Raw genomic sequence first — 16,981 nt, forward strand, 5'->3', positions numbered from 1 at the left:
TTGCAAATGTTCTTTCATAAACACTAGAACATCATATATGTACAGATTTATGACGGTTTCAATACCTGTCTGTATGAACAGAGGTCTACAGTGTGTTCTAATTTTTGAAGCTGTCAGTATTCTAATAACTTTCTTTTGAATTAATAAAATGTCTGTAATGTCACTAGAATTTCCCCACAAAATAAGTCCAAATCTGAATACACTTTGAAAAAAGGCAAAGTATGCATTTCGAACATATTCAAAACTAGCACTGTTCATCAATTTTTTTAACAAATAGGTTACAGAAGATAACTTAATGCATACATACCTAATATGTGATTTCCAAGATAGATGTCTATCTATGAGGAAACCTAACAGTTTAATATCCTCTTGGTTACCCTCACTAATATATTTTTTAGTAAATGTCAGCATTTGTGTCTTTTCATCATTGATAAAAAAACCATTTTTATGAAACCAAACTTTACACTGATGTAATGTGCTTTCTGTTTGTTCTGTAAGAATATCAAGTGACCTATTAACATTTAGGAAAGTTGTATCATCTGCATACAAAATAACTTTAGAATTACAGTTTACAAATTGTCCAACATCATTTAACATAACTATAAACAGTAAAGGACCCAAAATGGGGCCCTGAGGAACCCCCGCTAAAACGTGTGTTGATTCAGATTGTACACCATTAACAGAAACAATTTGAAATCTTTCTTCAAGATACGATTTAAACAGTTTAATTTCTTTTCCATTCACACCATAGTACTCAAGTTTTGCCAGCAGGATCTTATGATTAACACAATCAAATGCCTTACTAAGGTCACAAAAGTAGTAGTAAGTAGTAATAGCAGCAGCTTTAGCATTGGTGTCCATAAGGGGGCCAAGGGAAGTCATTTAAATCTCCTAGCCTCCTTCTGCAAATACGCGTTCTTTCAGTACCCTTAGGAGAGTAAAGGCTGGTTCACAATAAAGCGGAAACGGAAACGAGAACGAGAACGTAAATAATGTTAAAATAAATGTACTTAAATGTGAGCATTCACAACAGTTAATTGTGAATGCTCACATTTAAATATATTTATTTTAACAATATTTCCGTTCTCATTCTCGTTCTTTACATTCCCGGTTTGTTGTGAACCAGCCTTAAGACTAGACTGAGATCTGCAGTGGCCGAGAAGCAACTGAATGCTTTTTGCTTCATTAGTGTACACAAAAAACCCTATCAGCAGCAAAAAGCATGCTATGAGAGATTCGCCCATACCTGCTACATGACCTGCCCATCTCAAACGTCTGCATTTAATGTTCCTAAATATGTCAGGTGAAGAATACAATGCTTGCAGTTCTGCGTTGTGTAACTTTCCACATTCTCCTTAACTTCATCCCTCTTAGCCCCAGATAATTTCCTAATAACCTTATTCTCAAACATCCTTAATGAAATGGTGTACGTTGTAGTTCATCTTATTAAAAATTATAATTATATGACCAACAAACAAACTTAAGTTCAGGTTAGATCCTTATCCTAATTTATCACATTAACCATTAGGCCTACATTTCTGTACCATACCATCTGCGTAATTATTTAATAGCGTAGGAGATAAACCGCACTTCTATTTAAAACTTGTTTTATTTTCTATTATTTTTCTTTCGTAGTTATTATTTATTATTGTCAGTGTTATCATCTGATTTAACTTTGTTATCTTTCTTATAATTTAGAGTAACAGTTTCGGCATACGTTGGCTTAGCATTTGTTGAGTGAACAGTCGGAAGATCCACAGAGTTGGGAGATCTGAGGGGAAAAAAGACCTTTGGGGAGACCGAGACATAGATGGGAGGATAATATTAAACTGTATTTGAAGAGGCTATATAATGCTAGGGACTGGATTAATCTTGCTCAGGATAGGAACCGATGACGGGCTTATGTGAGGGCGGGAATAAACCTCCAGGTTCCCTAAAAGCCATTTGTAATTATTATTATTATTATTATTATTATTATTATTATTATTATTATTATTACATTATACATATTGTTGTACCGTATATTAAAGGGAAATTAATTTTTGAGGGAATATATTTTTCGTATAACAATAAATCACCCTGAGAGATATCTGGAATAAATAACGATTGTTATATTTACTCAACATAAACTAACGACTGGTCTTGAGTGTAAATTGATGTTGTTTATTTTTTACATGCCTAAGATTGTTCATATCGTTATGTTACAGGTAACCTTTTCAGCATGCATTTGCTTAAAGAAAGCTGAAACATTCAAAATAGCCTACATTGCTTTCTCACGACTTAGTTCATACAATCTCCTCCCCTTCGTGGTTACAATATTTTGTCTGGGCGCATGTAATATTTAACTTCCCGTAACTAACAGCGACTGATCTTAACATTAAAATTAGGCAACGTTGCTTAATTTCGGTGAATCGCGTTCACTGAAATGGAGAGAAGTAGTAGAAATGTGACTTGACTTACACGTGTCTGTATTTTTTATTTCAGAAGGTTATTTTACGACGCTTTATTTAGCGTCTGAATGAATGAAGGTGATAATGCCGGTGAAATGAGTCCAGAGTCCAGCACAGATAGTTATCCAGGATTTGCTCATATTGGGTTGAGGTTAAACTCCGGAAAAAAACCTCAACCAGGTAACTTGTCCCGACCTGGAATCGAACCCGGGCCACCTGGTTTCGCGGCCAGACGCGCTAACCGTAAAGGCCCATTCACAATAAAAATTAAACATAACCGTAACATAAACACAGACGTTTGCGTCCAGGCTACCAAATGGGATCATTCACAATGATTCACATAAGCATTGACATAAATATTACCGTAAGACGTTAACATGAAAGTTTGCACACTCCAAACTTTCATCCTTATGCTTACGTGATTTGCAAACAGTACACAATCGTGGAGCGATGAAGTATACGACAGAATATAAGGAAATGGCGTCGTTGTTATGTTTCCATGGTTACCAAGTATGTTTGCTGTTATCTTTATGTTCCCATCGTGAATGGTGGTATGACTTCTTGATTTTACTGTAACGTTAAGTTAACGCTTACGTTATGTTTAATTTTCACTGTGAATGAGCCTTACTCCACAGGTGTGGACTACCTGTATATCGTGGTAAAAAACTGTCTCGTCATTGTCGCTAACTTCCACCCATGTGCTCGGAATGTAAAGCCGATACTGTGGTAATAGTCAGTGTTGCCTAGAACATATTATGTGATCTGGGTTTTCCCCTTCAATCTAACACCTGGAAGTCGTCAGAATCCGTCAAAATTATAAGATAATAATACATAAGACCCGCTCAATATATCTACAATATACAAATAAAAAAAGCAAATTTTAACACAACTTACTTACCAATCTTCATTAAAATAACAATTAATCCACATCATCTGCCTCTAGTTCTGCAGCTGAGATGCTGGTTTGTTTGCGCCCTCCCAAAAATTAAACAACAAAAAATTACAGCGGCTAAAAAAGTCTGAAGACGCTGTAAATCGTAATTTCTGCAAAAATATCCGTCACCCGTTAAAGCCATTCTTTTCCCGTCCGCTACGTTGAAATTTCGTCAGTTTGGACGGAATTTCCGTCCAGTTGGCAACACTGGTAACAGTGTGCCAGTTGTTTTTATTATATTAGCCTCTGTGTGGACACCAGCATTCCGATATCCTTGTTATTTCTTTCCGTGAATGTGTTTATAACACTCTGGAAGGGTTGGGGGTGGGGCGATGACACGTGCACGCTAGTTTAACTGCGCCTCAGGGGGACGTACGTATACAATCGGTTACAGAATACAATGACAAAATGTTATGGCCACTGTTACAAGTCCAAGCAAACTGATTCCGTGCTCAGATAATGCTGTGATATAGGACACCCAATCAAATATGAACACGGCTCCCTGCGAACTTGGGATAATCCATCGCTAATAAGTCGATACGTACCATCGCCACGTACCTATGGGGATGGGGCTCACTGTTCGTCGATTCTGAAATTTATATCACGTCGATGAATACCATTTCCAATTTCATTCCAGGAAGGCTGATAAGGGGAATTAGTTTCAGTAAGCTTGCTAAAAGTTGCACACTTTTATTAGCACTGTAACTCTAGATTATAGTCATGAATAACAATATACTATAACTATCCTAATACTGTATTATATTTCAGGTAGTATAGGGCATGTTATTACACTCGCTCCAGGGTATGCGGGTTCAATCTCGAAAGAGGGCGATAAATTTTAGACGGGAATAATCGGTACCACGGAAATGAAAAGTACTTTAATATTTTTATGCTCGACCATGCCGAAATGTAGTAATTATACACCTGGTAGCAGTCATTTAATGCATGTCATTATAGTACACCTATTCATTAAAGTTCAGGTTTTTTATTATTCTCGGATATGCAATCGAAAGACGAGGGAAACGTCACTGAGGCTGGAAATCCAATACTGTCGCAGAAGATTATGTTCTATTATTATAATAATTAGCGTTAATTGTAAATAATATTCAAATAAATTCAATTTGTCATCTCGTTTTTCGATTCTAAGTCAATTTCCAGGTTATACATTCTCTGCATTACATCAAGGTCAATGACATTATTGTCCCTCGGAAAAAATCAATACGTTCGCGTCTGCGCACATTTCACAATTCACGAGCTATGAACAAGGTCACTTCCAATCTTCTGTCAGATACAAATAAAGTGAATACTTCTTAATAATTTCAAGTTAGAAATATGGTCGAGCATAAAAAGTCGTATGAAACTTGCCTATAATGGTAATTAAGACGCTCGTATGAAAATTATGAAACGAGCGTGCGCTCGTTTCATAAACAAACATACTTGCGTCTTAATTACTGTCATTATAGGCTCGTTGCATAATGTAGACCTACTATTATGCGTTGAAAAAAAATAACTTATCATATTACCAATGATATTCACTTTTATAGTTTATTTCATTGAACTAGTATTTGCAAGAAGTACGGAAATGATATCGCTTACTGGTCATCCCCCAAAAAATTAAAGTTCACTTTTCTCCATTGCACAGGAAAGATAAATAACTTAACCCTTAACAATAAGATACATTGCCGCGTTTATTCCTCAAGCGTTAGCGAGCTTCCATCTTCCATCCAGGTAGCCGGGTTCGATCCCGGCCAGGTCGTCATGGAATTTGCGGACAAATCTGACAGCGTACTTCAAATATTTAATTACGGAGGTGATGAGACATCTTCGGTGAATTTCTACTATACTAGTCTTCACGTACGAATCTGCATCGATTTAGAATGTTTCTGCATATTCACATGCATACATATCGGTAATCAAATAATCTCTTTTGCCAATGAAGTTTCTTCATTCGCTTTCTACTGACTTCTAAATCGGGCTTCGTAAACGAGGGCACGACAGTAAACTGTAAATATCTATTTTGAATTAATGTTACTTACCTGAACCACTTTCGTATCTTTCTCCAGGTTTGTTTCTAGGGGAACTAGAAGGTCCACGTAAAACGCCTTCAGCTGAAACGAAAGAAAAAAACATCAATCAGTACATAGTTCATTTTTATCACGTTACATTTCAAATATTGTGATATGTTTTGTATCTTCCGTTCCACCTAATTATTCTGGTAATATCACGATTTGAAAACGAGATGGTAGTAATGCATGTGAGATTTCATATGCAATATTGTGTGTGTTCGTGAGCATATAATGCCTACCCACTTCATTTTAAAGTTGCACAGCACTTCGGCAGGCCACGTTATGCATGATGTGTATATGTAAAGAATTATGTCGGATACTAGAGTGAGTGTATGTGTAAGTGTTCGTGTAAGTATAGTGTAGGGAATGAGTGAGGATGATAATGGTGAGAAAGGGAAACCCGGTACCGGCATGTAGCCTACGTCAGCCGAACAGCACCAAGGAGCCGCCAAGCTTAATGTCCCCATCCGACGGACGAATCACTATCAACAATGGCATATGCCTTCTCTTCATATGTACTGTACTGCGGAGAGATTTGAGATTTAACCCATGCATATGAGACTTGCATGGTAGAAACGCATTGGAATTAACTACTCATACACTGTACACAGTGCTATAGTAGAGAAAACTATGCGAAAAGGGAGAAATGTTATTTATTTATTTAAATCCACCACCAACAGAAGCAGGCTTCCAATTACAGGTGGTTTACATAGATACATACACAAAATACATAATAAGAAAAAAAAACAAAAACAACAAAAACGAAAGAAAGAAAATACATAACGGTAATAGATGCTAGAATATAATACTGCAGTTAATATAGGGCCAAAAGTCAATATAATGATACAAAATTATTTAAAAACTAGAGTAAAAACATTATAATACACTTATTCATAATTTAAATTTCTAAGGAAATACAATTCTTTTTAATATTATATGAAATTTTTCAACTGTTAAACTGAAATCTAACTGAGAATCACAGTTTAAAGACAGTGAGTTGTAAGTATTACACATAACAAACAGTGGAGAGTTCTTGAAGAAAACAGTTCTAGGAATGGGAATAACAAAAGGTTGCCTATGACGTAATTCTGTTCTTTTTACATTGAACTGAAGGAATTAAGAAAATCACAGTTATTCAATATACCGTTAATAGTCTTATAGAGTAAAATTTGACTATTTATCAATCGTCGAGATTTCAAAGTTTCCTAATTAGATTAAAAAAGTAACTGATTATATGCAATTTGTTTGTCATAAGACAACACGTAATGTTTTTTTTATATAAATAAAGTAAAATTTTTTCTGTATCCTTTCTATTTGCATGTGATGGGACTGGAACTGAGGTGACCATATTACAGAAGCATACTCTAGCTTACTCCTAACTAGAGTTTTATATATAGCATCAATAGTATTTATATTTTTTAATTCTTTTGTATGTCTGATTATAAATCCTAATTTTCTATATGCATCAATTACCACGTGATTTAAGTGCATTTTAAAACATAAGTTGTGTGTAAAATAAACACACAAACAGTGCACAGAAAGTGATATCAATGACCATAATATTTGTAATAGTATTATTTAAATTATTAAATTTACAGCCAATATTAATAATATAAAACACTAGACAACGTTTTTCATGGATTGTCTCACCATGGGAGATGAATGGAGATGCTTTATGATTCGTCACTGATTCCATAACATTCGTCTTATAGTTGAGAAAACCTTGGACAGACCCAACCTGATAATAAGCCCATGCGGAAATCGAACTCACGCCCATACACAGCAGTGCCAAATATTCAGATATAAAATGAAAAGTAAACGTTGCAATTTGTTACGTCGAAATTATAAATTACCTATCTAAAATTCCGTTTGAAAATGAAGAAAAATCTGTGGTTTGGCCTACATCCATTATCCAACAGCAACACCAATACAAACCTGTGCCAATTATACAGAATATTTTAACACAGAGTGTTTTTATAAAATCATCGATGCGAGGTCAAACGTGTAAATATTTATTGTTTCTCATGTTATGAATATTATTTGTTATTGATTACAAAACGTTGAAACAACATAAAGAGGGAGTAGAAGCTAGCATCAATGAGTTTTTCACCACAACAAATAACAGCTTTCGATTTATTGTCATGGTGTTTTTTTATGCTTTGTTTGTGCTGTGGATGACATGACCGCGTCACCTCACCTGGGTGACAGACATTGCGACATGCAGACCTCGTATACAACTACAGGGCATTTCCTAAATCAAGAATATATTCTGGAAAAAATTCTTGTATGTTCGGGAATATTTCAAATGTTTGATACCTATGCACAACCATGAAAGTACTGGAATTCTACAGAAATTAATTACTTAAAAAAAGTGTATAACGAATGCACAAGTATAAAGAAAAATTGGGAGTAAACTTACTGGTAATTTCCATGTAAATATAGATTGTAAAACGAGACTAATTTAGGGTAACCAGATTCACATCGATAAAAAAGAGGACACAAAGCTTAAAAAACGAGAACATTGTTCGAAAGAAGAGGACAGAAATTATGACTTAGATTTAAGTTTACACCTATATTATACTTTAAATTACGTCAATATATATTTCAATACAAAATATTTACAGTACAAATTTAGGTATATATCATATTAAACGTATGTTAATATCTATTTTATTATAAAATAATTACGAAAAAACTTAATAATAATGATTTTACAGTTAGATACATGTGAATGTCATGGGAACTATAATAAAAACATTGAAGAGAACAGAAAATATCTTGGTAACCTATGTTGAATCTTTCGTACACTACTTTTAACACTTGAATATAAATAATTGATTAAATGGCAATCTTACTCGTGTTAATTATGTAAGCATGTGTGGCTTACAGCTGTTTCGGTGGTACTTGACACCATCCTCAGAGCCTACTAGATCTCGGCGCTATCTCAACTTCGCTACCTGTTGTGCAAAACACAGATCAATTTCAGAAAACACATACTATTTGACATAACTCTTCATCACACGAGCGCACCGAAACAGCTGTAAGCCACACATGCTTACATAATTAACACGAGTAAGATCGCCATTTAATCAATTATAGAAAATATCTATTCAGATTTAGATTCCTACCTCGATTTACTAGCTACCTCTGAGCAACGGCCATAACAAGGAGGAGCAAAGAGAGTTATGATCGTTGGCAAAGAGTATATTCCGTCGATACTACTGTCATCTACAAGCAAATTACTTGAAAAGGCGTCAAAGTAGATAATTTCAAAATATCAGGCGGACAAGTTACGAAAAGGAGGGCATTTCTTGATTTTTAAAAAATCCGCCTGGACCCCGGACAAAGGCTTAAAAGGGAGGACATGTCCGGACAAAAGAGGACGTCTGGTCACCCTAGACTAACTGATATTTCCATTGTTTAACAGAATAACAGAGAAAATAATCCGAGCAATAAAATCTTAGAATATTCGAGCAGAATTAAGAAAGAAACTACTAAATTCGCTCATACAGATGATTTAGTATTCCTAGGGAAAATTGACGGTAACGTTAAGTTGTTACTATTAAATTCTACAAAGTTATAATTAATGCAACAGGTTTGAAAATTTATTAATACCGTACTGATAAGACAAAATATCTAGTAGTTAATCGAAACCCAGTTTTATGCAATCACCTACACAACAACACAAATATATTTCACGCTTGCCTGAGATCCGAGTCGTTCCCATGTCACCAGGAGTCTATTCCACAAACGTATGCAGTTGTACATTAAAAATTACTGATGAAAGATGTTGTGAAGTATGGAGTTGTGTCTTTCTGTTCCACGAAAGAATTAAAGTATGTTGTACTTTACCAATGAATAGCTACTAGTGACGTCATATCAATAAAATACTATGTCATAACCAGGCGGCGCATTTTCATTCCCAAGCGTACAGCGGATCCAGTAGTCTCTTCTGGTAGCTACATCTGTTACATCACGTGTAGGCTATACTTCAGCAAGGTCGAATTGCAAGGAGATGCGCATGGAGTCATTAAATAATAATGATGTAATGTATTATAAATATGCCCCTGAAACGTCATTTGACGTAGAAACAACATTCTCTTAGTTTAAACAAATTGTATGTGATGTTCGTAAAAGATTTGCATTTCATAACCTCAAAATATATGTTTTCGTTCACTGCAACGGGGTAGGTTTTGATAAACGAATTATTTGTATATATTGTGTAATATAAATATTGATAATTTGTATCTTGATTTTTTTTTATTATTTTGTCTCTGTAACGTCATGTGACGTAGGAAGAACATTTTCTTACCTTAAACAAATTTTTACTGGAAATTATAGTATAAGATATGAATTTCATAATCTCAGAATATATGAATCAGTCATTTTAGAAAGGGCTCTAGTCCATTTTTGATAGGACGCTATTGTATTCATCATACTTGAATACAAATTAGAAATGACATTATTTAATGGATTCATTTAGTTGTACTGAAATTGAACACTTTTCAAAGTACATTTGAAAGAGTTCCATCCTGAAATAAGGCCATTTTTATGGAGATTTGACTGGTGTTGTGATTTCGGACTAGAGTCCTTTCTAAAATGACTGATTCATATATGTTTTTGTTCACAGTAACGGAGTTTATTTCGTTAAATGAATTAATTGAATATAGGCCTATTATATATAGAGTATTTACAGTTAATGTGTATCCTGTTTACTATTATGTTCTGTAATATATTATACTGTATACTATTATACCCTATATTGTCATGGCGAATCCTCGGACCTATCTTGTTAAAACACGAATATTACCTAGATAAATAACCTAGTAGTTGGTACAGCGTTGTTAAATAGCCAACCAAAATGAAATTATCATTTTACAAAATTCTCGAGAAAGTCTCCGAAATGGACACATTGTATTTACAAGTAGTCAATTACCAGTAACAATTTCCACTGGGAAAAACAAGCGGATCGTCTCACAATTTATCTCCTTTTTCAGTAATAAAGTATGGATCTCACCACTTCTCTCTTCCTCTCTCTCTCTACGGCCACTTACGCTTTCACAGTACGGTTCGTCATCCCGTGGGGAAATTTTCCTCTTTATTAATAACAAAATCCCTGGAGTTTCCTTTCCTCGTCGAAGTTGTTGGTAAGAACCTTCGGCTGCAGAAGCACTGTATCAAAAGAAAAGCAAAATGCAATAGGGAGTTGAAGGAAGTTAGTGCATTTTGTTAGGAGAACTGTAGAGTTATAAGTCAAATGAGAGGGAGATAGAGAGATAGACAAGTTTAGAAGTTTACCGAACATTTCAGAGTTAGAAAAGAAGATGGTTAAAGGAGCGTTTCGTTATTTTAGTTGTAGGAGTGTTGGAATTTGTGATGTAGAGAGAAGGTTTCGGATCGTCTTCCTCTGAGAATTTCCCTTTTCCCTATAAGAAATAATAAAGAGAAGAAGCCTGCGTGAACACATCCCACAACCTTCGTATATCAGAAGAGTAAACAGATATCGGATTCCAAAATAGATTTTCAAAGTCCGACCGCAGTCGTGTTCAAGGCTTTGCAAATCTTGGAAAGGACAGAACAAAATCATTATTTACACTCGGCACAGAAGAACGTATATGGAATATATACTTACGGTCTTACTAATAAAAACTCTATATACAGACGTTTAACTGTCTTATACTTATAAACGAGCTACTCATTGTACGAGTCGTGTGTAAATTCCTTACTAATAATCACTACATACGTCGTGTGTAACAGTACAACTGTTACACAGCTACGTCATAGTTTCGTCATTACTTCGTTACGAAAGGTAATAGAATATCTGAGGTTCCCTATTGCATCCGGTAGAGCGCTCTAGTGTACCGTGTTAAGTATCGACAGTATAAATGCCTCTGATCGATTACCACACTATATTTTGGTCAAAGAGTACAAGCTACAGCAATATTATTCTAATTATTCTATGCTCTTTGGTTTGTTCTTCTGTGGTTACAAGGCAACCATCATCATAAAATGACAGTCTATACGAACAGCTGTTAGAGGGGCAGCCATTTTTTCTTTATATACAATGCTTAAACAAGGGGTTTCGTGCATATAACTACTGCAAAGAAATTCCCATTGTATAGTTACAGCCTGTTTATACATCCATTGCTTATGCATGGTTTATTAGTAACGTTTTCTGTCTTAACTCTGCATAAGTCTGGTATAAAAACTATACACGGTTTATTAGTAAGACTGTTAAAAGTTACTGGTCAGTTTTGTGCAGAGCAGTTGTTCCCAAGCCGTTATATCATAGGCAAAGAATAATCATTTGTCTCGTACACCGCTGAAGACGACATTACAAGACGGTCCCTTTTGGGACAGGTACAATGGTGCATTGTGATTATTTGAAAATGTGCAATACAACAATAATAATACATAAGTTTTATAATTTTATATACTGCTTTTCATTAATTATGAACAGATAAGAATGTCATTGTAAAATTACTGTTGTTTAGTCAACCGTCCGAAGACAGGTCTGAAACTCTCAAGTGATATCAACAAGACACCACTTATGAGACAACTAGGCAGGAGATAATGGGATAGGGTGGTCAATTCCTTTCTCCCTCCACTGCATACATCGTCGAATAGCTACATATTACATTAGCCAAACTTCAGATGCATACAAACAATTGTTCTTCCTCTGACACATATCGTCAAGTGAGCTGTACTACCTGACAATAGATGCAAAACCACAGTCTAGTATATTCAGTCACGAAGCTTGAGTTGATGAGGGTACTAGGAACAATAGTCTGTGCAGGCACTATTTCGCACTATTTCTAATGAGGCGATAGTAGCGATTCTAGAGGTTAGCAGCTATCTATGGATGCATATTTACTACGTATTGAGCTTCGTGACTGTATATACTAGACTGTGACAAAACTACTAATGAATTAATATAAAAATGGAGAACAAAATTATGAGTTATAATCTAATTTTATTACTCTCATAAATTTGTGCTCCATCGCCTCAATGTTGAACTTCTAGGTTTTCCATTTTTTAAATTTATACATGGTCCGATATGAATTGTTTCTGAAAACGTTTTACAGTAGTTCTTTCTTTACTTGTTACATACACATACTTCGTATGTACAGTCTCAGAAAAAAAGTTTTGTCTTACAGATATTTCATAAGTTCCAGAAAGGAGACAGTGCCAATGATCAGATATACATTATCTCAACTAGGTCTTCACTTATGAACCACGTTGCTCGTCCTCTGATCATGCGCACTGCCACCTTTCTGGTACTTATGAAATATCTGTTCGACAAAACTTTTTTGTAAGACTGTACAGTCCATAAAAAAGTAATGGGCCAAACCATGATGGCAGTCCGCCTGTATGTAAGCAACAAGTGTCTCAAGATTGACAAGTATATATAGAGGGACTCTCGTTTACTCTCTATGCACAATACGTTGTATCCTAGATCATATAATTATGTAACAGATAACTCATCGCAATGTTAAAATCGGAGCACTTTGAAGAGAACACCCGCCAGGATCGCCACCCGTCCGCCGTAAACGAACACGAGATGGCAGTACAGTCGCTAATGCAAATCAAATGGGAATTATGACGTGACTCCTCATGTAACAACTAGATGGAAGCGTAGTAAACCTGACAAAAGTTGTTAACCTCAAAGCCTATAAGGCCGACCTATCTGGGTATATGATATAGGGTTGTATCTGGAATTTAGTGAAATTAATTCATTTAGTGTTCTGCCCAAGGGCAGGTTTTTCACTGCAAACCCAGCTTTATCCGATCTTTCCTATTTTCTGCCTTCCTCTTCGTTTCTCATATGATCCACATATCTTAATGTCGTCTATGATCTGATATATTCTTATACCCCGAACTCTTCTCCCTTTCACCATTCCTTCCAGTGCATCCTTCAGTAGACAGTTCCTTCTCAGCCAGTGACCCAACAAATTCCTTTTCTTCTTCCTGATCAGTTTCAGTATCATTCTTTCTTCAACCACTCTTTCCAAAAAGCTTCATTTCTTATTCTGTCTGTCCACTTCACGCGTTCAATTCTTCTCCATAGCCACATTTCAAATGCTTCTATTCGCTTCTCTTCACTTCGTCGTAATGTCAATGTTTCTGCCTCATATAATGCCACACTCCATACAAAGCACTTCACTAGTCTCTTTCTTAGTTCTTTTTTCAGAGGTTCGCAGAAAATGCTCCTTTTTGTATTAAAAGCTTCCTTTGCCATTGCTATCCTCCTTTTGACTTCCTGGCAGCAGCTCATGTTAAAATTAGGCGGCCCATTTCTTTTTTTCTGGAACTGTACGTACCTACATACGTACATACACGCATAGCCTACATACATGGATTACAAAAACAATAAATAAATTATTATAAAAGAGTTATTATTTGTCTACGTAATGATTGTGTCTAGTACGGAATTACCAAAGAATTGTGAAACTACAGACATGGTTGAAAGTAAGTTTACCATGGAGAGATCAGCGTATGATCGTGGTGGAGAGGCTATTTTTATTATGGATTTTTTACGATTAAGTAGCGATAACTGAGCAATAGTGACATGCTAATATATCACAAGAAATGGAAATATTCGCAAGAAATACTTCAGTTTTCTCCTTGTTCACTGGATCTGCAGGAGTCAAAATCACGACGCGCCGTGCCGTTAGTGGAAAGCGGAAAGTTGAAAATCTTACATCTCTTCTGTTGTTGCAACGATGATAACTTAGTGTTTAATGTTAAAATCTGTATTCCTAGAGACAGTGATTTTGCTTCCACACACTATACACTGATAATTAACCATTGAAAGATGTAACATGAGCTTCCTCTCCTTCTTGCGTAACGAGCCCGGCTATCTGTCAGCATAACGAATGTTTGCACAACAAACTTAGGACTACACGTAAAGTTATCGAAGCTTCTGTTAAGACGATCTACAATGCTGCTATCAAATTAATATACCGCCGTGAAGGAAACGAACATTATGTAGTAACATCGAATACATCTCTTGATCTGGGCAATTTATTATTATTATTATTATTATTATTATTATTATTATTATTATTATTATTATTATTATTATTATTATTATTATTATTGCTACTACTACTGCTACAAGTACTACTACCAATACCACCATCATCACCACTATCACGTTATATTAAAACAATACTGATCGTGTTTAGACGAAGCTAAATATTAGTTTCGTTTTATTTCTGCAATGGATAAAATTACTTTCATTTTATGTGTAATTAATTAAATGAGATATTTCATGCTTTTCAATGTTGCATATTATATTAATAGAAAAGGGTGGTATGTGTTAAAGGGATGGTGTATTGAAAAGCAGAAATGTGATGGTCCACCATAACTATGAATTGTAAAGTTCGCTGGCAAATAAATATCATATCATATCATATCATATCATATCATATCATATCATATATCATATCATATCATATCATATCATACCATATCATATATCATATCATACCATATTATATATCATATCATATCATACCATATCATATATCATATCATATCATACCATATCATATATCATACCATACCATATCATATATCATACCATACCATATCATATATCATACCATACCATATCATATCATATCATATCATATCATATCATATCATATCATATCATATCATATCATATCATATCATATATCATATGTTATATTCCTTTAATAAATCAAAAAAGGATATTATTAATCCCCAAACTTTTTGTTTGTAGAATGTTTAGACTGATGACATAATTACGTAAGTGGAAATTAATAACTTTAACTTTACCGTTTTCAAATAATGCACCGAGATCATAATTTCGTTTACTACTTTCACTTATATTGAGAAGAAAGATGAAAAATAAAATCGTTAGCGTCATTTTCAATTGAATCGTTATTAGTCTGTATGTTATTTATTTAATTTAAAATAAATATTAGGTAAATTTTACGTGAAAGTGATTATATCTCACGTGTGTTATTCATAGGAACAAAATCCGTCCAATAGCACAACAGAAATTACTGTACCTACATAGTAAATCATTCGGTATATTGGAAACATTTTTTTTTAATCAGGAAGCTTAAAACGTGTATTTCCGTGAAAATCTTGAATTTGATTTTTTTTTTCAGCATCACAATACTTTTTACTTATATACTTCGTATAATAACTGACAACTCATATAGAATAGAAGTAGACAGCCGGATTAGTATAGAGTTGTTATTAGTTTGGTTTACCGACTGTCTCGTGTGAACCTGGGGACGCTAGTCTACCGTCTGCCGCTCACTCTGATCCCGGTTAGAGCAAACCGCAGGTTCACCATGTCGGAGCTTAGTAAGGATTTTCCACAGATTAGTTGTACTCTTCTGTACAAAGTGATTACCGAAGCTTTGGGCTACCGGAAACTTTCTGCCAGATGGGTGCCTAAGCTCCTTTCTGAGGAACAAAAGGCTTAACGGATGAAAGCAGCACTATCCTTTCTTGAACGTTACGAAAGAGAAGGTTATGCTTTTCTCGATCAGATTGTGACAGGACATGAGACTTGGGTGCGGAATGTGAATGCAGAAACAAAGCTTCAATCAATGCAGTGGGGCCATACTCACTCCCCGAAAAAAACCACAAAGTATCGTCAAACACTTTCCACGAGGAAACTCATGGCAACTGTCTTCTGGGACAGAAAAGGAATTTTGCTAGTGGAGTTCTTGGAGTGGAATGCCACAATTAACGCTGAGCGTTACTGTAACACATTAACAAACTTGAAAAGGGCCATTCAAATCAAACGTCGTGGTATGTTGAGCTCTGGGGTGATTTTCTTGCATGACAACGCCCGGCCGCATACAGCGCGTCGTACTGCGACCAAACTGCAAGAGTTCAATTGGGAAGTATTGGATCACCCTCCCTATAGCCCAGATTTGGCGCCTAGCGATTACCATCTCTTCATGCACATGAAGATGTGGCTTGGCTCGAAGCGCTTTGACGATGACGAAGAGTTGAAAACCATCGTCGTAGGTTGACTTCAGTCGCAGGAGGCCGAATTCTAAGATTGAGGAATTTCAAAGCTCTTCAAACGCTACGACAAGTGTCTCAATGTGACTGGAAACTATGTGTAAAAATAAACTAGAGTGTATACTTTCAAATATATTGTAACCCTATTCTATAACGTCATTCACAGGTTTGTAAAAAATAAATGGAAGTTACTTTATGAACAGCCTTCGTACTATCCTATTAGGTGGAAATGTTCCTCCCATAATTCTCTTTTCAGTGTTTTTACAATATTGCTTTAATCTGTTATAATTTTGTAAATAGTCTACTTTCCACACGGACGAAAGATTGGGAATACGATGAATTGTGAATCAATATAAACTGAAAGCGAGGTCCTCTGAATTGAGGTATTACAGCGAGCATTTGTGTTCATGAATGAAAGGGATGATGCATCAACGCAACAAGAGTTATTCCGGACCACGAAGCCCGCCACAATGTGCGCCAGACAATAGAACACTCGTATTTCACTGCCAGCC

At 35.3% G+C, this 16,981-nt stretch overlaps 1 protein-coding gene across 2 annotated transcripts in view; it reads right to left on the reverse strand.

The window, feature by feature from the left end:
• The window catches only part of IRSp53 (Insulin receptor substrate 53 kDa), a 1,482,105-nt gene that overhangs the window by 49,418 nt on the left and 1,415,706 nt on the right, over nt 1–16,981 (reverse strand). For both annotated transcript variants that reach the window (XM_069839560.1, XM_069839559.1), the window contains exon 6: nt 5,421–5,492. In XM_069839560.1, the coding sequence (XP_069695661.1) occupies nt 5,421–5,492 (72 nt within the window). The remainder of the gene's footprint in view (nt 1–5,420; nt 5,493–16,981) is intronic.

This window comes from Periplaneta americana, chromosome 11, assembly GCF_040183065.1.
Source record: "Periplaneta americana isolate PAMFEO1 chromosome 11, P.americana_PAMFEO1_priV1, whole genome shotgun sequence".
Taxonomy (NCBI): domain Eukaryota; kingdom Metazoa; phylum Arthropoda; class Insecta; order Blattodea; family Blattidae; genus Periplaneta; species Periplaneta americana.